The 26,855-nt window shown below is 43.8% G+C and overlaps 1 protein-coding gene across 2 annotated transcripts; it reads right to left on the reverse strand.

Moving 5' to 3' along the window:
* Nucleotides 1-2,131: 2,131 nt before the first annotated feature.
* LOC109870169 (LLGL scribble cell polarity complex component 2) lies at nucleotides 2,132-26,855 on the reverse strand. 2 transcript variants are annotated; one of them, XM_020460553.2, is made up of 27 exons: nucleotides 26,528-26,855; nucleotides 17,692-17,801; nucleotides 17,450-17,547; nucleotides 16,712-16,793; nucleotides 15,594-15,709; nucleotides 15,217-15,375; nucleotides 14,887-15,049; nucleotides 14,671-14,803; nucleotides 14,478-14,532; nucleotides 14,181-14,335; nucleotides 13,889-14,100; nucleotides 11,647-11,714; nucleotides 11,330-11,483; nucleotides 10,995-11,099; nucleotides 10,604-10,699; nucleotides 10,270-10,466; nucleotides 10,003-10,150; nucleotides 9,706-9,853; nucleotides 5,706-5,822; nucleotides 5,423-5,589; nucleotides 5,008-5,272; nucleotides 4,752-4,902; nucleotides 4,621-4,643; nucleotides 4,307-4,354; nucleotides 3,955-3,997; nucleotides 3,812-3,870; nucleotides 2,132-3,668 (listed from the first exon to the last, which is right to left on the reverse strand). In XM_020460553.2, the coding sequence occupies exons 2-26, from the start codon at nucleotides 17,764-17,766 to the stop codon at nucleotides 3,813-3,815; spliced, it is 3,036 nt and encodes a 1,011-aa protein (XP_020316142.1). In that variant the 5' UTR covers nucleotides 17,767-17,801; nucleotides 26,528-26,855; the 3' UTR covers nucleotides 2,132-3,668; nucleotide 3,812. The 2 variants fall into 2 exon arrangements, with proteins under 2 accessions (XP_020316142.1, XP_020316143.1); XM_020460554.2 differs by lacking the exon at nucleotides 4,307-4,354 and having other exon boundaries at nucleotides 26,528-26,853.

Below are 26,855 nucleotides of genomic sequence, written 5' to 3' on the forward strand. Positions count from 1 at the left end.
CAAGGTATGTATCAACAATGTGAAGGCTCTATATTGGCTACAAGGTGTACAATATTACAATAAACTCTGAACAGAGCATTCTGGCATAGATCATCATAGTCCCTATTGGCTAAGGGGCTTTCTGGCTCATTAGAACAGACTAATTAAATACAGTTGGGGGAAAAAGTATTTAGTCAGCCACCAATTGTGCAAGTTCTCCCACTTAAAAAGATGAGAGAGGCCTGTAATTTTCATCATAGGTACACTTCAACTATGACAGACAAAATGAGAACAAAAAAATCCAGAAAATCACATTGTAGGATTTTTATGAATTTATTTGCAAATTATGATGGAAAATAAGTATTTGGTCAATAACAAAAGTTTATCTCAATACTTATATACCCTTTGTTGGCAATGACAGATGTCAAACGTTTTCTGTAAGTCTTCACAAGGTTTTCACACACTGTTGCTGGTATTTTGGCCCATTCCTCCATGCAGATCTCCTCTAGAGCAGTGATGTTTTGGGGCTGTTGCTGGGCAACACGGACTTTCAACTCCCTCCAAAGATTTTCTATGGGGTTGAGATCTGGAGACTGGATAGGCCACTCCAGGACCATGAAATGCTTCTTACGAAGCCACTCCTTCGTTGCCCGGGCGGTGTGTTTGGGATCATTGTCATGCGGAAAGAGCCAGCCACGTTTCATCTTCAATGCCCTTGCTGATGGAAGGAAGTTTTCACTCAAAATCTCACGATACATGGCCCCATTCATTCTTTCCTTTACATGGATCAGTCGTCCTGGTCCCTTTGCAGAAAAACAGCCCCAAAGCATAATGTTTCCACCCCCATGCTTCACAGTAGGTATGGTGTTCTTTGGATGCAACTCAGCATTCTTTGTCCTCCAAACACAAGTAGAGTTTTTACCAAAAAGTTATATTTTGGTTTCATCTGACCATATGACATTCTCCCAATCTTCTTCTGCATCATCCAACTGCTCTCTAGCAAACTTCAGACGGGCATGGACATGTACTGGCTTAAGCAGGGGGACACATCTGACACTGCTGGATTTGAGTCCCTGGCAGCGTAGTGTGTTACTGATGGTAGGCTTTGGTACTTTGGTCCCAGCTCTCTGCAGGTCATTCACTAGGTCCCCCCGTGTGGTTCTGAGATTTTTGATCACTGTTCTTGTGATCATTTTGACCCCACGGGGTGAGATCTTGCGTGGAGCCCCAGATTGAGGGAGATTATCAGTGGTCTTGTATGTCTTCCATTTCCTAATAATTGCTCCCACAGTTGATTTCGCTTCGCGTTCCTAGGAAACTATGCAAACCAAGCTGCTTACCTATTGCAGATTCAGTCTTCCCAGCCTGGTGCAGGTCTACAATTTTGTTTCTGGGGTCCTTTGACAGCTCTTTGGTCTTGGCCATAGTGGAGTTTGGAGTGTGACTGTTTGAGGTTGTGGACAGGTGTCTTTTATACTGATAACAAGTTCAAACAGGTGCCATTAATACAGGTAACGAGGACAGAGGAGGTCTTAAAGAAGAAGTTACAGGTCTGTGAGAGCCAGAAATCTTGTTTGTAGGTGACCAAATACTTATTTTCCACCATAATTTGAAAATAAAATTAAAAATCCTACAATGTGATTTTCTGGGAAGAAAAAAAAATCTCTTTTTGTCTGTCATAGTTGAAGTGTACCTATGATGAAAATTACAGACCTCATCTTTTTAAGTGAGAGAACTTGCACAATTGGTGGCTGACAATACTTTTTTGCCCGACTGTAGATTTTTCCCTTTTTCCACCAACATAGATTGTTTCGAGCTGCCTGGTGTTGGAGGGCGGTCCAATAGAAGAGGTAAAGTTCCAGCAAAGTGATTGTGACCCAGGCAATAAGTGAACTAAGCCCTGCTCCATAATGGTGATTAAAACTCTTGGCTGTGCTTGTATGACAACTGATCCCTAATTTATCCACTTGACCTGCCAGCACCAAACTCACAAGGCTCAGGATATAACCAAAGCTCATAGCCATCAGATGTACTTTATTTTGACTGTTGCGGTTGAGTGGGGAACAGTCAGAGCGAGTCTTGAAGCAGCAACCCTGTAGTTCAATCAAGCAGTGAATGAAGTCAAACTTCATAGAAAGACAGACACGTGAACTCTTGTGAAAAACATATATTCATTTTCCAGCAGGACATTATGTAGTGTGAAAGTTATCAATCAAAAAAGTAGGGTTCTCATACTCCATTCACTACAAAAATATATTCTAGAGACCACAGAAATGCTAAAATACCCAGCATTTCAAGAAACAGTACCAAAATATTTTGTTGCAAGATCCGACTATAGCAGCCAACCCCCATTAAAAACACACCTAACCGTTAACAGGCAGAGAATCATATAGTACATATATATTAAACATTTGACTACAATATCTTAAAATTACATTCCTAAATAACATTACTCATTGCTGTGTTCAAAAAAGGGTTTACATTATAACATTTTAAAAACCAAGCCACCATAGAAAGTTGTAGCGTCATGTGCTACACAGGACAAATACCTACGTCAGGTTATAACTGGTTATTACACATTACTGCGCGGACGGTAGGAGAGGTAAGGAGGGAGGTCAGTTGGCAACAAAAGCTTGGGGAGACATTTTACGGCACAGTGGTCTTATACTGCTAGTCTGGTAGTCAGTTGTGTTTCGACGTTGGCTAAAGCAACAATAGGTCTGGCTACCAGGCTGGTGGTCTACCACCTTGTGTGGTTCAAAATTAACAGTACTGATTACACAGATACTCCATGTTGCTCTCGCACTCAAAACAATGCCTTGCTTGGAGTGCCAGAATAAATTTGATGATTTGTCAGCATAAAATAAAAAAATAAAAAAAATCTTGGCTCCCTTGTACAGTTTTTCCCATCCATCTAGGTTTTACATCTCCAATAATTACACAGAATCAAAACAAAAGGTTATAAAATCACAGGTAAAATTACATTACAAATAAAATCATAGGAATTAAACAAATAAAAAGAAAGTCCACCCCCCCCCCCCATATCTTCCCCCTCCCCCATATGAGTCTCTCTCTAGGTGACTAAGGCAAGCGAGGATGTGCAGAGCAAGGCTGATACTGGACAAATCAGAGTTTCACAGGTCAGCTTGAGTTCAAGGGTGAAAGCCTGACTGGTGTCGGGATGAGGAGGGAACGTGAGGAAGGGTTGGGTGACTAGGGTGTGTTTAATGCAAGTATGGCTTGTGTGTGAGAACTGTAAGTGGCTTTGGATAAGCGCGTCAGCGGAATGACCATACAATCATTACTAATGTGTGGCAGGTGTATTACAGTACAGTACAGTGGTTGGTCCCTAGGCACAGACGGTGGTCCCTCCATCTCTCTATAGCGGTGGGCCTCAAATGACACCCTGTTCCTCATACACTACACCAACCCCCCTTTATGGGCTTTGGTTAAAAGGAGTGCCCTACTTGAGGAATAGAGTGCCATTTGTGACAAAGCCAGTGAGTCAGTCTTTGGGGTTAGGGGCCAGGGTTCAGCCTCTCATGCTAGGGGTCAGTCTCTCCGGGGGCTAGGGGCCCAAGTGGTCAGTAGTGGTAGTAATAGTAGTGTTTGTGTAGACTGCGAGGCAGGAGTCAGGAGGCACTAGGCAGACTCCACGATGTCTCAGGCACAGGGATGACCAGCTCAGGCTGAAGAACAGGGAAAGAGAGAAAGAGAGAAAGACAAAACAAGAGATGACCGAACCAACAATGAGCAACCTGAATTCCATCACCATAGTGATATGTATCATATTCCGGAAGATTAATGTTGATGATACTGATCATAAACTCACCTCAATTGCTCAGCACATTCCCTCCAGCAAGAGCACTCGTCCCATTCTCCAGGAACGTCCTGTAGCAAACACACACAAATGAGTCCCTGCATAACACACTGAAAAACAGAGCTTGTAGTTGCGTTTCAGAGGGGAATACTCACGTCTGATCTACTTCTAGAGACTTCTGGATCTCCTGAAGCACAGCTGTAAGAAAACACACGTCAGACCACAGATGCACAATGATGATTGACATGAGTTGGGATGGTCATCATGAAAAACATGCAATGGGGTGGTTGTGGTTCACTGTGTAGCAGACAATCACTCAAGACTGCTGGTTGGGTTTACATGTCCGGCTGCCAAACAGGACAGTCAATGCAGACACATATCGATATGGCTCAGTTGGTAAGAGCACGGCGCTAGCAACGTCAAGGTTGTGGGTTCAATCCCCGCAGGGATCACTCGCACAAATGTTAAGCTCTGTTAAGGTTGTCTGGTGGTTCCTGAGGTACTCACTCTCATCATTCAGCAAAGCATGCTCCATCACACGTCTAGCAGAGCTCTCTGTAAACGAACAGCATCGCAGCACGCAATCAGGGCACAGAAGCACACAGCATGACAACACAGTGAGTGTAGATCGTGTGTTCGCAGGCCGATCAGCACAAGCAAAAAAAAAAAGAAAGGTTGACAGCCTAACAGAGCATTTCATACTGTGCGCTTGCTGAACAACACTGTTAGGCATAGACGCGTGCATGTTTTAGTATTATTTGCATAGCTATAGATAACTATATTAGCTCTTTAAAGCAGTAACAAACAGCATGTGATCTTACCCGCGCCATCCCTCGTGGAATTTCTGGAATGACACAGACAGCTATTCAGTAAAACATGAAAAGGTAATTGTGCCAAAAAGCTGTACTTCCAAAGTCGATGGTGAATACAGCTATAAAAACAGTGTGTCTACCTGCGTTCCACAGAGGCCCCGTCCGGCAGCGCCCGTGGCTGAGTGGTGCTGGGTGTCTCGGAGGACACCTCCACTAGAGACCGGGGCTCCACCACACAGCGAGCAGACAGAGAGAAACGCTCAAACTCTGACGGAGAGATCAGGTAGAAACCTGAGGGAGAAAGAGCGCAAGTAAGAAAAATTGATGGCATGAAAGAGCTGAATACATGAAATGCCAAATGCTTGTGAGATGTAAACTGTGTCTCTCTCGTCCTACCCTGTCCATGCTTGGTGAAGACGCAGGATGCAATGCCGCTGACGTCCTCCCTACGTATACAGGGGTACTGGACCTGCAATTTCACCCCCGGCAACGACACCACGTGGAGGTCTCCCTGATTGGTCAGGACGGTGAGGCCGCTCTCGCCGTAGTCGTCCGTGCGGGTGCTGCCGAACCAGGCCACGCCCACCCGGCGCACGCGTGAGCCGTCAATGGCCGTCAACTTCAACTTCATTTTGGAGCTCACCTTAGGCAGGGTGAACACCTGGAGAAAGAGCAGTTATAGTCTTGGAGGATAAACACATTTTGTGTTTCTTTACGAACCCTGGGGGGGGGGGGGGGGAGAGATGTCCCATCATCAGATGAGTGTGGGTAAGATGTGTGTGCGTGCGTGCGTGCGTGCGTGTCTTCTCACCTTGAACTGTTCCTCTGATATGACCAGTAGGCTGTGTGAACCCTGCATGTCAGGTGAGCGGGCCAGGTCGTGTGCCACCTCCAGGGGCTCAGGCAGAGGGGAACCATGGCCGTCCAACACCAAGATGCCCACTACTGGAGCACGGTGCATCAACTGGATCTCCTTAGCTGGAGAGAATGTTGGGGAATGGATTTGTACTTCATTGTCTGTTAAAACCAGAGTTGTGGAAGTGTGGACGACGGAGGCAAGAGAGAGCGATGTGTAAGAACATGCATGTTCTCACCAGGGTGTGCTGTGACAGGGTCCTCTCCTCTGCGTTCCACAGGCGGTAGGCGGAGCTGGTAGGCGAATACTGATCCCCCGTTGGTCCCTGCCCACAGAGAGGGTGTGTTGTGGGAGCCTGTATGAGGGGAATGAGCAGTATGAGATGTCATAAAATGTCTGTGTAGTGACAGCTCCGCATTTAAGTCTGAACCACATCAGTGAGTCTCCTCCCGATGCCGCGCTTCCCCTTTAACTCCCAATTAAATAGCCAGCATCAGCTGTGGAAAAGGAGCGATGCGAGAGAGGAAGGTTTCAAACCCTCAGCTCTGAAGCTTGTTCATACAGTGCTTTCAGAAAGTATTCACACCCATTCACTTTTTCAACATGTGAAAGTGGGATTAAAATGGATGTAATTATAAATCTACACAAAATATTCTGTCATAGTGGAATAATATATATTTTTTAAACTAATGTTAGCTTTTATCTTTCAGAAAAGCCATCTTAATTAGGTAAGTATTCAACCCAGAGTCAAGCACCCGGAGGCAATTACAGCGGTGAGTCTTTCTAGGTAAGTCTCTAAGAGCTTTCCACACCTGGATTGTGAAACATTTGCCCATTATTCTTTTCAAAATCTGTCAAATTGGTTGGTGATCATTGCTAGACAATAATTTCCAGGTCTTGCCATAGATTTTCAAGCAGTCAAAGCTAACTTGGCCTCTCAGGAACATTCACTGTCCTCTTGGTAAGCAACTCCAGTGTAGATCTTGCCTTGGTTTTAGGTTAATGTCCTGCAGAAAGGTGAATTCATCTCCCAGTATCTAGTGGAAAGCAGACAACCAGGTATTCCTCTAGGATTTTGCATGTGCTTAGCTCCATTCAGTTTATTTTTGATCATGAAAAACTCCTCAGTTCTAAACGATTACAAGAATACCCATAACATGAAGCAGCCACAACTATTCTTTAAAAAAAGGTGAGTGGTATGCAGCAATAGGGATTAATATTTTATAAGTTTCAATACAGGAAATTCATATTTATCCAGAGTCCCAGGAAATACAGAGGACATTGGAAGTGCCCATTTAAGCATTTAAAACCAAGATATGGTTACTGTGCCAGGGTTCTCCCAAAATAAGATTGGTGTTGCACCACAACGTTGGCTTGGCTGCGACCCTTTGTAAAGATTTCACAGTAAATTAAACTGATACTTAGTAATGAATAACTTTGATAGCCTATGACATTCTTGTGAATTGAGAAACAGGCTGATCATAAATTCAGAGCGTTATGTTCCTCAATGAATTCAGAGCATTTTTCATTTTAGCCATTTAGCAGACGGTCTTAACCAGAGCGAATTTGCTGAAGGATTTCTCATCTAGCCAGCTTGGGATTTCGAGCCAGCGACCTTTCAGTTACTGGCCCAATGCTCTTAACCACTAGGCTACCTGCCGCCACAGAGCGCCACAGAGCACACCCAGAGTAGGCAATAGAGTTCATACAAACTTTGTAATAGCAGTCTAACAAAAGTACAAATGACCAAAGTTGCCAAGCTTGTTAGATAACCTCCAAAGAATGACAATATCTCCTACTTGGCTAAATCAAGTCAATGATTATACATATATCAGATCAACTCATGAATAATGGGGAGAAGAGAGGAAGTTGCTGAAATATCAAGGTAACAATTTAAAAACAAATCCATATCTACTCTTATACAGTTTGTTGATCTCATTCTCTACAGAAGCTCTCACATGGGCAGCAATACGACAGTGCAGAAGCGGGGGAAAAGTTATAGCATTATTTTGACATGCATAGGTGAGATGTGCTTTGATAATGCAACCTATGGAATACAGAATACAGTTAGGTATTTTCATGCGAAACTGGAGTCAGGATTTTAGGTTTCTGTGGCATTGGGACTATAGGTAAATAACACTTGATTTAGGCTACAGTATCACATGCTAAATGTTTATGATCGGTGATAGATGAGCAAACGAATGAATTGGCTACCACTTCTACTTGTCTGCCGGAGATCAATTAATACACTAAATGACCAAAAGTATGTGGACCCCAGCTCCAATATTTTCACCATTCAGTTGATCATAACTAAGGTGAGTTTTCCTCCCTTTCCTTTCTCCGCTGCCACCCGCCTACACCACGTTCTCAACACCAGTTTCAGTCAATATAGTCTACTGTTTTATAGAAATCTGCCCTTCCCATTACTAAGTCATTTGTTGTATTGGTTTCGCCCCAAACATAACACTTTATATTAAGGACAAACATGTAATTGCTTTGCCACATTTTTTGCAGTATTACTTCAGTGCCTTGTTGCAAACAGGATGAATGAGGTTAGTATTGTAGAGTAACTACAATGTTATTGATCCATCCTCTGTTTTCTTCTTTCACAACCATTCAACCTTTGGCCTCATGGTAAAATCCCTGAGCGGTTTCCTTCCTGTCCCGTAACGGAGTTAGAAAGGACGCCTGTGTGTTTGTAGTGACGGGGTGTTATGTTATTATCATCTTTACTCATATACCAATAGGTGCCCTTCTTTGCAAGGCATTGGAAATCCTCCCTGGTCTATGTGGTTGAAATTCAGTGCTCGAATGAGGGACCTTACAGATAGATAGTACAGAGATGAGATAGTGATTTAGAAATCATGTTAACCACTGAGTCCATGCAAGGGGTTGAATACTTGACTCAAGACATTCCAGCTTTTAATTTTGTATTAATTTGTAAACATTTCTAAAAACATAACTCCACTGACATTACAGGGTAGTGTGTGTAAATTCACACTGTAAGACAATGTGGAAAAATACCAGGGGTGTAAATACTTAAAGCACTGTACCTTTGTTTTGAACTCTAAAGTGCACTACAGCCATGTCTGAACAAAAGCTAAAAACGCCACCAACATTCCTAAACAGATTGGAATGACAGGAAAAGCTCAGTTGATCTGTTGTTCTCCACTTGAGTTCTACTGTTGGGTCGGATTGACTCAGACTCAACTGTCAACTTAACATACAGTATTTCACTTATTTGTTTGGTTACTAAGAGTTGTTGGGGAATAATATATTGTGAATCCTAATCATTTGTAATGTTGTGGGGAACAAGTGTTTATGGGTTTTCTGAATGGGACTGGTTTTACACACAGCTTGTTGATGAACATTGAGAGAGGTCAAATAGGTTCACTTGAAATATTTTAAGCCAGAGGTACAGAACGTTTCCTGAGGAACCTACGTTATAATTATTTTGTGACTGATAGTTTGTGTGATCATTTATTTTTGGGATAATACAAAAACGCAAAATAACCTTTTGTTTTGGAGTTATTTCTTTCACTGTTATGAGTTTATGAAAAGTTTATATTCCACGACTGACTTTTTCATGAGTCCTTTGTATTGGTCTATACTTGACAGAGATGAGACTGAATCACAAACAGAAAGGAGAAATAAAAAAATTCTCTGCTGGCACGATCTACCTGGCACCCCCTAAATAAAACCAGTGGTGTAAAGTAAGTAAAAATACTTTGAGGTACTACTTAAGTAGTTTTGGGGGGGGTCTGTACTTTACTATTTAAATTTGACAACTTTTACGCCACTACATTCCAAAAGAAAATACATTTTTACTCCATAGATTTTCCCTGACACCCAAAAGTACTCATTACATTTTGAATGCTTAGCAGGACAAGAAAACAGTCCAATTCAAACACTTACCAAGTCAACATCCCTGGCCATCTACTGCCTCCGATCTGGCGTTTGTAAATGATGTTTGAGTGTTTGAATATCCCTGGCTATCCGTAAAATAAAAACAAGAAAATGATGCCGTCTGGTTTGCTTAATAAAGAATTTAAACTTATTTTGATACTTAGGTATATTTTAGCAATTACATTTACTTTGGATACTTAAGTAGATTTAAAACCAAAAAAAGTCTGACTTTTCCTCAAGTAGCATTTTACTGGGTGACTTTCAAGTGAAAGAGGGTACCACTGACTAAAACTAACCTCAGAAGTCAAGTCAAAACCGTTAGTGTGACTTACTGTCTGAAAGGAAGGTATCAGCGAAGTATAGCGTGCGCACGAGGCCGGTGAAGGAGTCATCAGGGGATCGAGGCTCTATCTTTCTCTGGACGGGCGCCAACTCCATCTCAGCTAGCTCCGCCTCTAGACGAGCATTGGCCTGCTGCAACTAGAGAGAGAAGCCCGTTTTAGATACACTGGGTTGGATATGAATGCAGAAGCAGACCGCACAAAAAAATGGTGATCTTTAGGAACTTTCAATTAAGAATTATGCAGTCAATTTGTGTGGCCCAAGAAGACATTTTTGTAGTCATTTACCTTAGCTGCGTTGTTGACATGGTGTTTGCGTAGGGACACTCTGCTGCGCCTGATCCTTCTGAAGGACTGGCGGAGAGACTTCTTAATGCTCTTCACTCTGGACAGAGGACCTTCCATAGCCAGCTGGTCACTGGGGTTCAGAGTACACCTACAGGAGAGTGACAAGAAAGGGTTAACACACACGTCTATATACGATCTCCATTACCGTCCGTTATTTTGAAGTCATACAGACAGAAACACTCAACACGCCCCCCCACACACATTTACCTGACGAGAACGTTGTTTTTCTGCTGGTAGTCGTAGAGTCCGAAGCCGTGGCTGGTCCCGAATGTTACTAGTTTCCACTCAGAGTGCAGGGTGAGGGCAGTGACCACGGCCGGAGGCTGGCACTGGACCAGGGCAAAGGGCTGGAACCCTGGGGGGAACGTCACCGGCTCCTCCCTCACCTCCAGACGCGTGTGGCCCTGACATGGAGAGACGGTAACAGAAAAGTATTGATCACCCTTTTAATGCTAACCGAAACCCAATTCAATCAAAATTGCACTGCAGTTTTTAAACACACACTCCTAATGTCATTTTCTTGTCATTTGTCGTCGTTTACCTTCCAGCGGAAGCCCTCCTGTCCCTGTAGCAGGTCTGCTACGGTGGCCTCCACAGTCTGTTCTGCTGCCTCATCATTCAGCTCTAACACCAGGATCTATGGAGGGGAGAGGTGAGAGACGGACAGACCGTAACATCACATGTATTGTTTTGGACCAACAGGCAGTCGTATTGTACACTTATATGAACCACTCAGACATTCACATCTCTTAGTGTGTGTGTGGTGGTTACCTCTGTAGCTCAGTTGGTAGAGCATGGTGCTTGCAATGCCAGAATAGTGGGTTTGATTCTTGTGTGTGATATATATATATATAAACATGTCAGACACGGCAGTTAGGCTAACTGGCCACCAGATGGGGGGGTAGTGGTTGGTTTTCCCCTGGTAAACTCACCTGTCCAGCAGTGCCAGCTACAGTCAGGTAGCCGCTGTATTTACACAGGTGGATCTTCTGAATGCCGAGACGAGGGTCGTCACTGTACGGGTCAAAACAACCCACCTGGAGGGAAGAAGAGGATGTGGACAGGTTTCATACACTGTCTCAGTGTGTGAATCGGCTATCTATTCTGATTCACGAGACACATTCTCTCCCACAAAACACACCTACACCTTGTCTAAAAGGATGTCTAAAAGGACTCCACTTTACCTTTGTGCTCCCTGTATGTGATTATACACACACAACCGAATAGTGGAAAACTCTTTACACGTTACTTATACAGACACACACACCTTTCTGAAAGGTGGCCACTCTCCCTCTGTGCCCTGGTTCAGGTTGTCATTGGGGTCTGAGTCAGTGAGGAACACCCCTGCCGTGCTCAGCTTGTACATGGGGTACAGACACACCCCCGACGCGTCCCAGAAACGCACCGTACCGTCCTCGTGCCTGTGAGAGGAGATTACATTTGTGAGGATCAACAAATCAGAGGAACAAAAACATGACTGACTCTTTGAAACCCTGTTTGCAGTCTACATACAGCAACATTAAAATGTAGATCATAACTTGCATTGAAATGAGGACTCTGAAAATGTTGTGAATGTCTACCGACCCTGTGAGCAGTAAGTCTCTCTGAGGGGGGTCTGGGGCCAGGTTCTGTCCTCCTGTCATAGGCCACGGCTGGACGGAGGGAGAGGGAATGGGGGGGGGGGGGGGGGGGTGTAAAAAAATATAATTAGGATGAAAGCAAGAGAAAGAATTTAGGTCAATTCAATGTGCTCCATCAATTCAAGTTTCCAATTAACAGAATGTATTTTCACATGCAGTGAAATGCTTTTCTTACAAGCACTTTCCCAACAATGCAGTAATCAATATCAGTAGTACTAGAAAAGGTAAATATATATATATATAAAAAGGAAGCTAGCTATATACAGGGTCAGTGCCAATACCATATTTACCATGTGCAGAGATACTGGAGTGGTTTTATACAGTACCAGTCAAAGGTTTGGAAACCTACTCATTCCATAATAGTGAAGTCATCAAAACTATGAAATAACACATATGGAATCATGTAATAACCAGCTTCATGATGTAGTCATCTGGAAAACATTTAAATTAACAGGTGTGCTGTGTTAAAAGTTGAGGAAAGAAATGCCAAAAATTAACTCTACGGGATCAGTGTTTGGGATGAGTTGGACCGCAGAGTGAAGGAAAAGCAGCCAAGAAATGCTCAGCATGTGGGAACTCCTTCAAGACCACTGGAAAAGCATTTCAGGTGGAGCTGGTTGCGAGAATGCCAAGAGTATGCAAAGCTGTGATCACAGCAAAGGGTGGCTAATTTGAAGAATGTAAAATGCTTTTTTGATTCTACATGATTCGATGTGTTCTTTCATTGTGTTGATGTCTTCACTATTATTCTACAATGTAGAAAACAGTAGGACCACTCAGCAAAAAACACAGCAAAATGAGTAGGTGTGTCTAAACTTTTAAATGGTACTGTATGTATAGGGGTTAGGTGACTAGGCATCAGGATATACAATATCATTAACAGTGTGGTGGCAGCGTATGATGATGATTGTATGCATGCGAGTGTGTAGAGTCAGTATGAATGTGTGTGTGTGTGTGTAGAGTCAGGGCAAAAACTCTAATAAAATAGAAGGGACAATACAGACTGTCCATGCAGCCATTTTGTTAGTTATTTAGCAGTCTTATGGCTTGGGGCCTGTTGGTGTCAGATTTCTTGCTCTGGTACTGCTGGCTGTGCAGAAACAGACAGAACAGTCTATGGATTGAGTGGCTGGAATCTTGAACAATCCTTGAACAGTCCTTCCCGCCACTTGATAGAGGTATTGGACGGCAGGGAACTTGGTCCCATACCAAGCAGTGATGCAGCCAGTCAAGATGCTCTCAATGGTGCCGCTGTATAACGTTGAGGGATGTCGCGCCTTCTTCACGACTGTGTGCGGACCATTTTAATTAAGTCCTTGGTGATTTGGACACAGAGGAACTTGAAGCTCTCGACCCGCTCCACTGCAGCCCTGTTGTCATAATGACGTCGCTCCACTGCAGCTCCTTGGTCTAAAGACATTGAGGGAGGGGTTGTTGTCCGGGCACTGGCGTCAGTGTTATTTGGCCCCTAAAGTTTTCGGTGGGGGGATTTGCATTGTAAGACTGTAAAAACACCAGGAAATCAGCTCCAAGTGACTTCAATTTAAGAAATCTGTTCCCAAGTATTCCCACGCATAATAGAGACGTGATCATATACAAATGTAAGAACAGTTTTAAATTATTATGATTCAGGGAAACATCTCTGTTTGGGCTTCTTGTGGTTAATTTGCAGTTCACAAATAATTTGTGATCGCGTTCCGGCCCCACCCGACCAAACGCTCAAGAAGAAATTGGCCCGCGGATGAATATATAGTTGAAGGTCCCTGCTGTAGGCTGTCTCGTCGCCGTCGGTGATCAGGCCTACCACCGCCGTGTCGTCAGCAAACGTATTTGCATTGGTGTCTTGCGTGGCCACAGTCGTGGGTGAACAGGGATTACAGAAGGGGAATAAGCACACACCCCTGACTGGCCCCCGTGTTGAGGGTCAGCGTGGCAGAGGTGATGTTGCCTAACCTCACCACCTGGGGGCGGCCCATCAGGAAGTCCAGGATACAGTTGCAGAGGAAGGTATTCAGTCCCAGAGTTCTAAGCTTGGTGACGAGCTTGGAGGGAACAATGGTGTTGAACGCTGAGCTGCAGTCAATGAACAGCATTCTTACATAGGTATTCCTGGGTGAAGGCAGTGTGGAGTGAAATGTTTATTGTATGTGGTGCAGGACCATGCTTGGGCAGTGTGTGTCACCTACCTTCTTAGAGTAGTGTGTGTTCTGCAATGTTCCGGCAGACAGGACCCTCTCCCACAGCTTCAGGGGTATAGCAGAGACATGGTGGGAGCAGGTGATGGCCGAGCAGTGGAGAGGCACCAGGTACGGAGTCTGGATGACCGGCCACCCTTCAGTCTGGAGATCAATCACTACCAACTCCTCTTCTACTAAGACCACCAACGCACTGGGTTCGCCTGGACAGAGGGAGAGGGGTTAGCCTGTGTGTATGTGTTTCTGAACCTGCGTGTGCACGCGTATCCCCCTGCCTTTCTACCTGTATGGTCTGGTCCGTCTCTGATGACGAAGAAGTCAATGATTCTGGAGGTGAAGTCCAGAGCCACGTGTGTTTTACTGTGGATCACACTGATACAGTGTCTGTCGCCGTAGCTGGCCCGGGGCATGCCGCCACTGAGGAACAGGAACGGAGGCCTGGATATAGACATACAGGAGAACCAGGTTAGAAAACATTTACAGATGGATTAATGTGTAAGAATGGAGGATGTGAAAAAGGAATTGACAAGAGCAGGCAGAGCGAGAGTGAGGGAGGAGAAAAAGAGAGAGACTCACTCACCCCTGTTCTGTCGGCAGCTGGATGATTTTAGAGATGGCCTTACAGGGGAAGTGGCCTACAGAGGAGAGACAAATCAATTTGTCAAATCATCAATTAACCTATTCACCATTCAATCAATAACATTATCCCCTTTGCTGTGTTTTGTCAGCTTCCACAGAGAGAAACACTGTGTTGACTTTTTGGGGGTCCTCACCGTACGGTACTTCGGACTTCTCCTGCTCGCTCTGTGGGTCATCCCCAGCCACCTTCCAGCGGCAGTAGCTGCCGTCGCTATGGGAACTGAGAACATGGCCACCGTCCTCCGTCCACCACACGCTCTCCAGTTGCTACAGAAGCAAAACCAAACAGGGAGTCAAGATCACAGCTCTCGACATCCAGACACCAACACACAGACACACACATTGTATACCTGTGTAGCGGGGATGTGTTTGACGGCTGATTGGCTGTCCAGGTCCCAGATGACCATGAGGCCTCGTCCGTATCCAATCAGAACTTGGCGTGGGTTGACGGGATTCTCCTGTAAGGACTCGACATGCTCCAGGCTCCTACGACCTCCATACTCCTCTGGTACACTACGGAATGAGGGGGTTCCGTTTTAGCACAATTATCGATCAAATACATTTGTGGCAGTGTGTGAGAGAAGCATTTAAACATGAATCAAGTTGTTTCCGTCTGTTTAGGATACCAATATTTCCCATTTAGACTCAATGAAAAGGAAGTGCGTGTGGTGTGTTAGTACCTGTTGGTGACTTTCTCCAGGCTGATGTTCCTCTCCTCTAGTTCTCTGAAGCCTGGTACCTTCACTATGAACACGTGTCCTCCCTCTGTTCCTAGCAACAGCAGGTCCCCAGAAGAGTGGGCTAGCACCGCTGTTACACGAGTTACACTGGGGGGAGCACTGATGGAGGGAACGAAAAAAAATCATATTCAAGGTGCATATGTGTTCGCCACTGAAGTGTGCATGTCACCATAGAAATAGAACCTCATTCTAGTTCTGTGCATGTCTCACAGTGGGTCCTCTTACCGGGGCAATCCAATGAGTGCGAGTGTGTGAGGAAAATAAAAAAAGCTTGAGAAGGGATAGGAGAGATGTTGTGGGGGTGGTGTGTCTCTCACCCCGGGGGTCCAGTGAGTGTGAAGCGTCCTATCTCCAGCAGCTCAGAGACACCATGGTGAGCTCTGAGGGTCCACATGTGGAGACTGTTGTCATCCAACAGAGTCACCAGCTCCACCTGTTCAACACAGAGCAACTAGAGATGTTAAAAAAGACCGTAGGATATTATGAGGACGTTAGGAACACGTTATGACTGTCAGGAGGACGTTTTGGGGCTGTTAAACACAGCTTTACTACTAACGTTTCCAGCAATGATTAGATCCACATATTGGATTCTAGGGCTGGGCGGTATACTGTATTTTACGATGTCGCGGTATTGACGCACAGACCGGTTTGGGTTTTTAATGTTACTTTCTATGACATTATTTGAATGTTCGGTTTGTTAAATGTGATACGCCGTGTGTAACGTCCATTTCATCATTTAAGTTACTACTTGAGTCATCGCTCTCCACGCCACTTTCCACACAGAACTAGGCCCGTCCCGTCACTCAAGGAGCACATGTTTTTTTTTTTGACTGCAAGACACTTGTATTCAGCCTGCATGGTTAATACAGAACATGCAACAACGTTGATAACAGCTGTGTTCCCTTAGCTTTTTAATACGAATCCACTAACATTCCAGAATTACACCATTAGCTTGTGTTTCTTACATCTGCAAAAGGCTAGTTTGTCTTAGCAAGGGGGCCTAAATCCTGTTAACCACTAATTCTAATGGTTAGTTTGCAAAGAAATGTACTCAGTCGGAGCAAACATAGCTGGTTATAGTGCTGTTGGTCTACATAACCTGGTTCAAGTATCCATGACATTACCCTGAGGAAGGCACAGTGATGCCGAAACGGTGGTAAATACCCAATAAATTACTGGGAGTTTATATATGGAGTGCGCAACTTTATTTTGATAGTTTATTCGCCATTAGTCAGCACCTCCACACAAACTATTTTTTCTGGGTGTGTGCCAGCTCATCTTTGTTAATTATTCAAAAATATAAAATAGCAATTATATGTTTTTTTTTTGTAATATGATATTTTGGCCATATTGCCAAAGAAGATCATTTCAGTAGCAAGTGTGAATGGAGCATGTGATAAGGTGCTGCCAACGTGTGTGTTGAGCAGCCACTCACCTGGTGTGGCAGGAAGTGGACCTGTGTGACGGCAGCGTTCTCATCGTGTAGACCCATGAACTCTACACCTGGGCCACCGTAACTGACCACAGGTTAAAGAACACACACACACAGCATGGCACACCAACACAGTGTACACACATGCGCAGCAAACACAGACACACACAAAGCATGATGTGTACACATACAGCCACCCCCCCCCACCCCCCCATTCATAGACACTGGTTCTTATTTTTCTACTGTACTGAAACGGTCCACATGCATCTATAGAAAGAAGAGATTTTCTGTTATCTTTCTTTGTGTCTTATCTGGCTGCCCTGCCCTTGGCTAATAATACTTTCATTCATAGAATTAATTGTGTTATCAAAAGAACAATTTCCCCTATTGTGTGAATTAATTATAATGACAGAGAGAGACAAGGGTTATCATAGTGACTGGGAGTGAATGGTGGGAGTGTACTGACTGGTTCCACACTGGCAATGAGTACGATTGTGTAAGATGAATCAACCACACACACACTACGACAGAGATAGACACACAGCAACTGTGCCTGTCTGGTAGTCAGAGTTGAGCAACAACCTGGGAATATAAAAATGACTCCACATGACTCCACACACTAACCACAGACAGCTAAAGCAGAGGGGAGACTGCGACAAACTGGTTCAAACGTGTGAACACTTAAATCTTGCACTCCTACACAACCAGACAGACCTCTCCCGTGTCTATTGAAGAGGATACAGTTTGATGGCTCCGGAGCGTGTGCCGATGGCCAGGAGCTGTAGACCGGGGCTGAAGCCCAGGGCACTGGGCTGGTGAGGAAAACCATGCTCCACTGTCTGGGTGGGTGAGTGAGAGAGAGAGAATTATAGAAACTGGCAAGACAAATTCCCTGATAATTGTCTGGAATTGGGATCATAGCCTTCCTGTTGAGACTAGAGATCAAAGCCTTGTCAGATCAGACTGACTGTCACTGGTCTTACCTTGTTGAACCCATAGAGCTCCTGTTTGATCCGCTCTCTTTGGGACTCCTGGCCATGTCTCCTAAACCTCTTCATCCTCTCAGGAGCACACAGGCCCAACTGCTTCACCTCTACAGAGAGACAGTGGGAGAGAGGAGATTCATTTAATAGGACGACAGGCATTCACAAGTCTCCACTCTCTTCCTCTCAGTCACTCGACTATCTGAAGAACGTGGGCGTGGAGAGATGGAGAAAACTTTCTGGAGCAAAACAAAAAGGAGGAAAAGCGAGTGAAGACACAGCAAACTAAACCAGGGCTCCAGGAAAAACTCAGCTCAGATGGTGTGTGTTGGCCACTGACAGAGACAGGCAGATGAGAGAAAGGAATTCCATGGGAGGAGCATGGCCTACTCTTCGCTTTCTTGTCCGTGGTCAACACACACACTGCCTGAGGGGGTGGGGCTCGTCTCAGACAAGAGCTAGGGGTCAGAGGTCACTGGAGGCTCAACTAAAGAGACCATTGTTCTACTACTAAACACTGATGGAAACACCTGTCACACCTGCTGTTTCCAAATAGGCCCTTCAGAGAGAAAGAGGAAAAGTGAGAGAAAGAATGAGTCTGCTTTTCATTCTTTCCTTTATCAATAACGTTTGCGCGACGCTTAGGGCATAACGAACCATGACCCGATCACAACCTTTTAAAAACAACTCTCCTCTCTTTTCCAGACAATTTAAAACCCCTGGACTCTGACTTTCATTTCACTAAGAGGAAGGAAGAGTACTGGACAGCTTTCTCTTCATCTCTACACATACTAACACATTCCCTAAGCCCATCCCATGAAGGAGAGGTTAAAGCCACACGTTGGTTAGACCAAAAAATTTCAGTGGTCTAACATGCTGACCAGACCGTTCACGCGCGTTGGTTTTTGTCCACCCACACCAGACGCGATCAGGACACACAGGTTGAAATATCAAAACTAACTCTGAAACAACTATGTTAATTTGGAGATATGTCGAAAAGCTTGAAACATTTATGGCAATTTAGCTAGCTAGCTTGCTCTTGCTAGCTAATTTGTCCTGGGATATAGACATTGGGTTGTTATTTAATCATAAATGCACAAGGTCCTCTACTCCGACAATTATTCCACAGATAAAAGGGTAAACAGACTTAATATGGCAGATGGCAACCAACTTTAAGGTGCATTACCACCACCAACTGGAGTGTGGACAGCAGTTTATCTTTGGGTACATGCTCTAAAACCAATGAGGAGATGGGAGAGGAGGGACTTGCAGTGCATCAAGCGTCACAAATAGAACCGTGTTCTATTTTAGAGCCTGACTACACAGCCACGCGCGAGCAGTGTAGGTGCAATGATTGAATTATATGTAAATGTATTTTGCGACGCAGGCGTTGAGGTCAGCATATAAACCTGTCTACTCTGACTGAACTCAACCTCAAAGCAGTGTCTCCCTAGGTGATGACAAAAATTAAATGTTCCCCCTCAAAAGACCTACAAAAAAAACAGGCCAGTGTTTCAGGCCTCGCTGATTTTAAAGTAAAACTAAAAATGTCAACAATGATTTCATAAAAACTACAAATGATAATACTGCAAGCCGGGATAAGCTATGAGACTATTTTCTGTCTAGGCCTACTCAGTCTTCGAGACAAGAGTGAGACATACTTTTGTTATTATTACCCTGATATCAGCGGCAAGATGCCGTTAGTCATTAGGCGTGTGAGGGATTATGGGATAGTGGAGGACTGACTCACACCCTCACCAAGTAAACTTCCTCGTTTGGATCCTGGAGACTAAGGGAGTGGGATGAAGTTGCATGCTTAAGGATTTGGGGAGGGTAGGCTTACACTAGATCTGTGATAAATGTAATATACTTAGTTTTTTTAATAGAAGAGAGTTCCATGTTAAATGTGTGTCATACACATTTGTCTAGTACCCATTCTGTTCCTCTGAGTCCTCTAGACCCAAGGGGCCAGCAGAGCAGAAAGAAGCAGCTCAGTGCTCTAAGCCTGCTAACAAAGGCTGGGTGGGAGGTCCTCTTTAGGGCTTCACCCAAAGAATGGCTTCCTAGGCAAGGACAAGAATCTGCTCTGCTGATGAAAACTGAGGGTAGCTGTAGGAGGAACACACAACGCACATGCAGGCACACCGCAGTATGGAAAAACCTGGCAGTCTTATGGCAGTGTTCAATGTAAACACAGACCCAAGGAAGCTAGTCTACATTACTGAAACAGACAACATGGTGATTAATTGTAGGATTTCAACCAGTGACAGTTAGGCAAGGCCTACCCAGTGATTATGCATCCCATACGCTCCCATTAGAACATCACTAGCAGAACAGTAGTGTTTAGAACTGTCAATTCAAACAGAAAGTTCCACCTCTTCCTGTGGCTTCCTTGTGACTCTCTTTTCTTCAGAGTACAAAAGGCTTGGAAAATGGAGCAAACTGAAAATGAGTGACTTATTCAAGGCTACAGTACAGTTAGACAGGTTTGGAGCCGGGGAATCATGTGCAGTATGTCACATGACATATCCTAACAGACAGACTACATTTCCATTCATAACACCCTGTGGACAGTATTCTGGCAATAAGGCTTAGGGGAAGTCCCCAAAGGGAAGGGATTTGTTCATTACTTGGAAAAACAATGCTATGCTGAAGCCAGTGACACAGAAACTAAGTGGCAAACATCCACAGTGTCAGTGAGTGGACAGTACAGCCATTCTATTCCACTAACTAAGAGAAATCCGCCATGGATTTTCCCAGGAATTCCATTTGGACAGAGCAGGGCAATGACCTTGTGTTGAGAAATAGGTACACAGACAGACACCCACCTCACAGAGCAATTATCCGAACCAGCAAGGGCCGTTAACAGTGTTTAGAAACTTGGTCAAAGATTTACAAGACAATGAAGCTGACCTGGCCTTGCTCTTATACAACACAGATGTCATTCTTGATGACACAGATCAAACAAGCTGAATGAGAGCAGCATTGTTTTAAGTGGGGGCGATATGGCTTCAACAAAATTCATATTAAATTCTTTGGAAATGCTTGGATAGGGAGGAAATCACACTCCCGGTTCGTTAACAACGCTCAAACTCCCAGCATTCTACCAACTCAAACCATCAGAGATGAGAGGGGATGTACAGAGAGAAGAAAACACACACAAACGTGCCTGGACAGGGCATCAGACGTAAACTAGACTTAGTAACTTACTGCTACAGTGAAAATCTCACTTTTAAAAGTTCATATTCTGTTAGGCTTACCCATCCTGAAATAAAGTTGCTGACTCATTCTACACCCATATTTGTGGTCAAACCATAAATTGTAGGGCTGGGAATTGCCAGAGAGCTCACAAGACAATATTATCATGATACTTAGGCTAGCTGCCGATATGAGCTGTATTATGATTCTCACGATTCTATATGTATTGCGATTCGATGTTCCGAACATATCGCTCACCATATATCTGCTGCAGAGGGACAAGAGAGCCATGAGAAAAAACGTTTTGATCAATCACGGAAATAAAAAGGGCTGAAAATAATTTGGCTCCATATTTAAAAGGAGAACAAGCTAGGATGAAAACAAATACTGGAGTTCTGGTGCAGGTACAGCCAACTAGCCCAAAAATATTGCGATATTGTCGATACACCGTAATTTTTGTATATTTTTTTAAAGAAAATCCAGATATGTAACTATCAATCCACCCCCCCCCAAAAAAAATCTAATAAATTGGAGAAAACACTTCAAAAACTCAACCTCAAAACAGACCGTTAAAAAAAGATTCCTCATCGGGGATGACCAATCAGCAGTATACTCTAATTTATATTTGTCTATGACCGGTATACATGTACACCATTCTGTTGTTTGGCGTATACTCACAAAAGTCCAACACAGAAAAGCTGCTTTAACAGATGTAATTACCATTTTTTTCAGAAGGAAAACATTTCACTCATATTGTAATTAATTATAGGTCATATTTCATAGAATTCTGGAAACACTGGACAGTTACATTAAGCCCGGTCTTTAAACAACATAGCTGACATTGTAATTCAGACCGAATGGCCAGGAAAAATGCCTGGCATCTGAAATATTCTACTTATGTTCTTATGCAATCACCAGCTATGTCAGAGCATGTAGAAAAAAAGCGACTAATAAGTCACTCCCATGAAACCGGCCGATAAGCAAAAACAAGTAGTTAATTAACCGAGAAGGGGGAGTTCATGTTTGGTGTTAAAAGTGTGTCTATAAAACTAAAAAGCCTAATTCACTCACACACAAACAATAAGAAAACCTGTCTGACGAGTGCAGGAGACAATACAGCCAAGGAGAATTAGCTGTGTTGGCAAACGTGGTGTGATCATGAAAACATTAAGATGAGACTACACCTCTCTCCAGTCCTCCTCCCACTCTCTTCCCTCGCTCATGGCATAGAGGCTCAGCTACCTCCTCTCCTGCACTCTCTCACTATGGAAGAGTGGGACATTGGAGTTTCACTGACCCCAAATTATTTAGTCACGCTTCTCTGTGAATTTGCAAACAGACTCTTAACCTTTGTCCTAAGACGCAAGAGCATAGGACTGAACGTCTAGAAATCCTTCATACGGAGTCAGCCTGCATGACAATGCAGCACACAAATTCAATTTAGGCCTCAACGTCTAAAAAGGAGAATAAGCGAGAAAAGGGAAGGGCGGCTGTGTAGGCTGTCACGCTGGTACAGGCTGATCCATAACCACTCATTGCAGGGCTAGGCCTATTCTTAGTGATGAGTCCTCTCACTCAGCATCAACGGATGGGACCAGACTCCTCAAATACTTTAGAAATAGATCTCATCCCTGATCTGCCAGTAAGGTTGGATTTGTGAAACCAATAACATCATAACCTTGATATTCACGTCTACAATCAGTGACAAGGATAATTGATTGCAGGGATTCAAGGAAGAATATATTCACGGGAATCAGAGCAGAGATGTTTTTCTCGTAACTGTCTGGACAGAAATAAAATATTTTCGGGGGTCTGGTTTCATGTATCAAGCAGCTCCTGAAGCTGTGCAACCTTTAGAACAAAAGCTATACAATGTGCACCGACTTGAATAGAAAAATAAAGTCTATGCAACAACACATTGTTGTCACATTCTTTCCTAGTTGTTCATTATTGACTGTTGTTGGAATACATTTTGATGCATTACTTAGGACTAGGAATTGCCAGGGGCCTCAAGGTCCGATATTGTCACAACGCTTAGGTGACGATATGATATGTATTGCGATTCTCACGATTCTGTAGTGATTCAATACTGTAATTCTATTGCGATTTGACGCGCCAAACATACTGCTCACTATATCTCTGCTGCAGAGAGCCTGAGAAAACGAGTTTGGATCAGTCCGGGAAATAAAAATACTTAAAACATGCAGCCTCACCATTTAAAGAGAAGATAGAGAAGAATCTTTAGGGTGACAAATACTGGAGTTTTAGTGCAGGTACAGCTGACTACCCATACCCTTTTTTTTACAATACCAGATAAAAGTTGACACATTGTGGAATAATAGTGAAAAGATCAACTATGAAATAACACATATGGAATCATGTAGTAACCAAAAAAAGTGTAACAAAATCTAAATATATTTTAGATTTGAGATTCTTCAAAGTAGCCACCCTTTGCCCTGACAGCTTTGCACTCTTGGCATTCTCTCAACCAGCTTCATGAGGAGGTCACCTGCAATACAATTAACAGGTGTGCCTTCTTGAAAGTTAATTTGTGGAATTTCTTTCCTTCATAATGCATTTGAACCAATCAGTTGAAACAAGGTAGGGGTAGGATACAGAAGATAGCCCTATTTGGTAAAGAACTAAGTCCATATTATTATTATTTCAAGAACTTTGAAAGTTTCTTCAAACGCAGTTGCAAAAACCATCAAGCGCTGTGATGAAACTGGCTCTCATGAGGAGCGCCACAGGAAAGGAAGACCCAGAGTTCTCTGCTACAGAGGATAAGATCATTAGAGCCTCAGAAATCAGCCTCAGAAATTGCAGCCCAAATAAATGCTTCACAGAGTTCAAGTAACAGACATCACAAGATCAACTATTCAGAGGAGACTGCGTGAAATCAGACCAGCATGGTCGAATTGCTGCAAAGAAATCACCGCTAAAGGACACCAATAATAAGAAGAGACTTTCTTGGGACAAAAACACACAAGCAACGGAAACAGTCCTTTGGTCTGATGAGTCCAAATGTGAGATTTTTGGTTTCAACCGCCGTGTCGTTGTGAGACACAGAGTAGGTGAAGGGATGATCTCCGCATGTGTGGTTCCCACTATGAAGCATGGACGTCGTGGTGTGATGGTGTCGCCCGCAAAGCACAGAATTATTTAGTATTCAAGGCACACTTAACCAGCATTGCTACCACAGCATTCTGCTGTGATAAGCCATCCCATCTTGTTTGTGCTAAATACGACAATCATTTGTTTTTCAACAGGACAATGACCCAACACACCTCATATATATTTAGATTGGTTTATTACCTTTTTGGTTACTACATGATTCCATGTGTAATTTCATAGTTTATGTCTTCACTATTATTCTACCCTGTAGAAAATAGTAAAAATAAAAACACTGGAATGAGTAGGTGCGTCCAAACTTTTGACTAGTACTGTATGTATATACACAGGAGTCAAATCTTAATAAAATATTGTCACACAACTGTATTGACCCCCCTATTACTTAGCTACTTAAAACATGACCTAGAGGCCTTGGTAAAACAAGCGAGAGAAGTTAATGTTACTGTTGAAGATTAAGTTAAATGTTAGCTACTCTACTTCCTCACCTGTCTCATTAGCTAACAGTCTATTTCTCCTGCGAGGTAAACTGTTCCACATTGGTAGAGGTAAAACAGGAATTAGGCCAAGATAGGAGACTGTAGAGTGTGTAGGTTAACGAGCCACTGACATGACACGTTCAGTGAGGAATTGCATCTAGCCAACTCGAAGCAGACTTTAGGTTGTTTAGAGAATGAATCATGTGGTCACTGGTCAGTCAGTGTCTTGTAAAAATGCTGCATCCGTCCCTTCATAACTTTACGCTTTTCCATCATTCTGTGCTTGGCTAAGCAGTAAGCACCCTTATCATGGCCTACTCTAATGAAAACAACTTAGCCAGAGCGATTTGATCTCAATGCTTCTTTAGCTTTCCTTATCAAGACTGATCTACAGATAACTGGCAAAATAAAGGAAACACCAACCTTGTCTTAAGGTGTTGGGCCACCACAAACCTCCAGAACAGCTCCAATGCACCTAGGCATAGATTAATTATAGTGTCTGGAACTCTATTGGAGGGATGTGACACCATTGTTCACCAAATTATGGAATTTCTCATTGTTTTGTTGACGGTGGTGGAAAACACTGTCTCGGGCACCGCTCCGGAATCGGGTTGAGATCTGGCGACTGAGACACACACAGCCTAATCCCCCTATGCTCCTTCTAGTCATGTTGTTTTTACACATGACCCTAATCATTATGGGACTTTATTTGTTTAACTCATGAACGACACCTGCCTGGCAGCACCTGCTTTTAATATACTTTGTATCACTCGTGTTTTTTATTTTGGCAGTTACCTGTACATCTTGGGACAGGTGCTTGTTTTGCTTAGAAACTAGGCGTAGTTTCAGGTGGAAGTTTATCATGTCCCAATGGCAGGGGTCTGCTGGGAACAAAGGGGTGTTGTTTGGCTAGCACAGCTGCAGGTGGGAATGATGGACTGGGCAGTGGAATGTCTGTCCTTCAGTGGTAGCCTGTCTGTCCCAGTCTTTTTTCCTGGATAGAAACTAACACCACCCAAAGGTACAGTAAGCCTCATACTCTTGACTGAGTAAATACTTAACACTTGTAAAAGCCATAAAAAAGGTAGCAAAGTGTGCAAATTCATGACTGCATATTTGCATAGGTTTCACCGAACAGATGACAAACAGCGGGCAGAAATGAATACAATCTTAAGTAACCTCCATTTTTCAGAAGCCAAGAATGAAGTGAACGTCATGTACAACCCAAAACAGTCTTGTTGACATTTCTAATGAAAACAATATTGTCTTATTTTGGTCGTGAATTTCCCCCGAAACCGGTCAAACCGGTCTAACAGATGACTTCTTACCACAAACCCATACGCCCCCTCCCCAAACATAATTACTCATTGATGAAACCTTACTCTACAGTTGCCTCAAACTACCTGCGAGACGAGGAAGACACCTTGCTCCCACCTACTCGTTCCCGTTGCCAAAGTTTTACCTTTCCATCATTATGCAACAGTTAGCTAGCTCAGCTGACTTAAAAACGTGGTGAATGGTTCGTGATGTGGATGGCCCTGGACGGGGAATATTTTCAGTTAGCTAATAGACACAGCGGCCGCTAGCGAGTTTGTTACAGTAGCGTTCTGAGTTAGCTAACGTTAGGTAGCTAGCTAACGTGAGCTATTTCACAAACTTGTGCAGCAAGCAAGTTAACAGGGTACTTGTATTTCAGTCCGGTGCATCCAAATGTTAATGATTATTTAATCTATGTCTAAAGTGTACAGACCCTTTAATTCCTGGTCGAATGGAAATGAATCTGAATGGCTTGGCAGCGGCTCACCAACACTGCCAAGCTAACTAGCTAACGTTAGTCAAGTTAACACAACAGCAACTAATCTCTCGAGGTTAACGTTGCCCTGTTGACGTGCTAACTAGCGAGTGTTATCCAGTTAAATTACACTACAGCAGTAAGGTTAAGTAGTAGCATTTTAGCTGGCTAACTAACGTCATGCTACAACACCTGTAGGCGCGACACTCCTCTCTCACTCGGGCCCTTCGAAACTCACCTGACTCCCAACGGCCGTCGCCCCAGCTGTGTCCAAAACGCTTTCGCCCGCTAATTCACTAAGCTTGGTCGGCGTCCAGTTTGCCACGTTTCAACTTCCCAAACCAATTTCAAATCAGAATCCAAAGGACATCGCCTGCTTGCATTGAGGTATGTAAATACAGACCCTGTGTTGGTTTGTTTGGAGGCTCGCTCGTCCACCTATCTTTCGCTTGCCCTGTCTCCGCAGCCTCGAGGTGATGATTCCCGATGCCCCAGACCCGCAAAGCGCAACTTGACTGGCTAGCCTCCGCTGAGACTCCTCCCTTCACATCCCCTTCCGCAATACG

This window comes from Oncorhynchus kisutch, linkage group LG25 (assembly GCF_002021735.2).
Source record: "Oncorhynchus kisutch isolate 150728-3 linkage group LG25, Okis_V2, whole genome shotgun sequence".
Taxonomy (NCBI): Eukaryota; Metazoa; Chordata; class Actinopteri; order Salmoniformes; family Salmonidae; genus Oncorhynchus; species Oncorhynchus kisutch.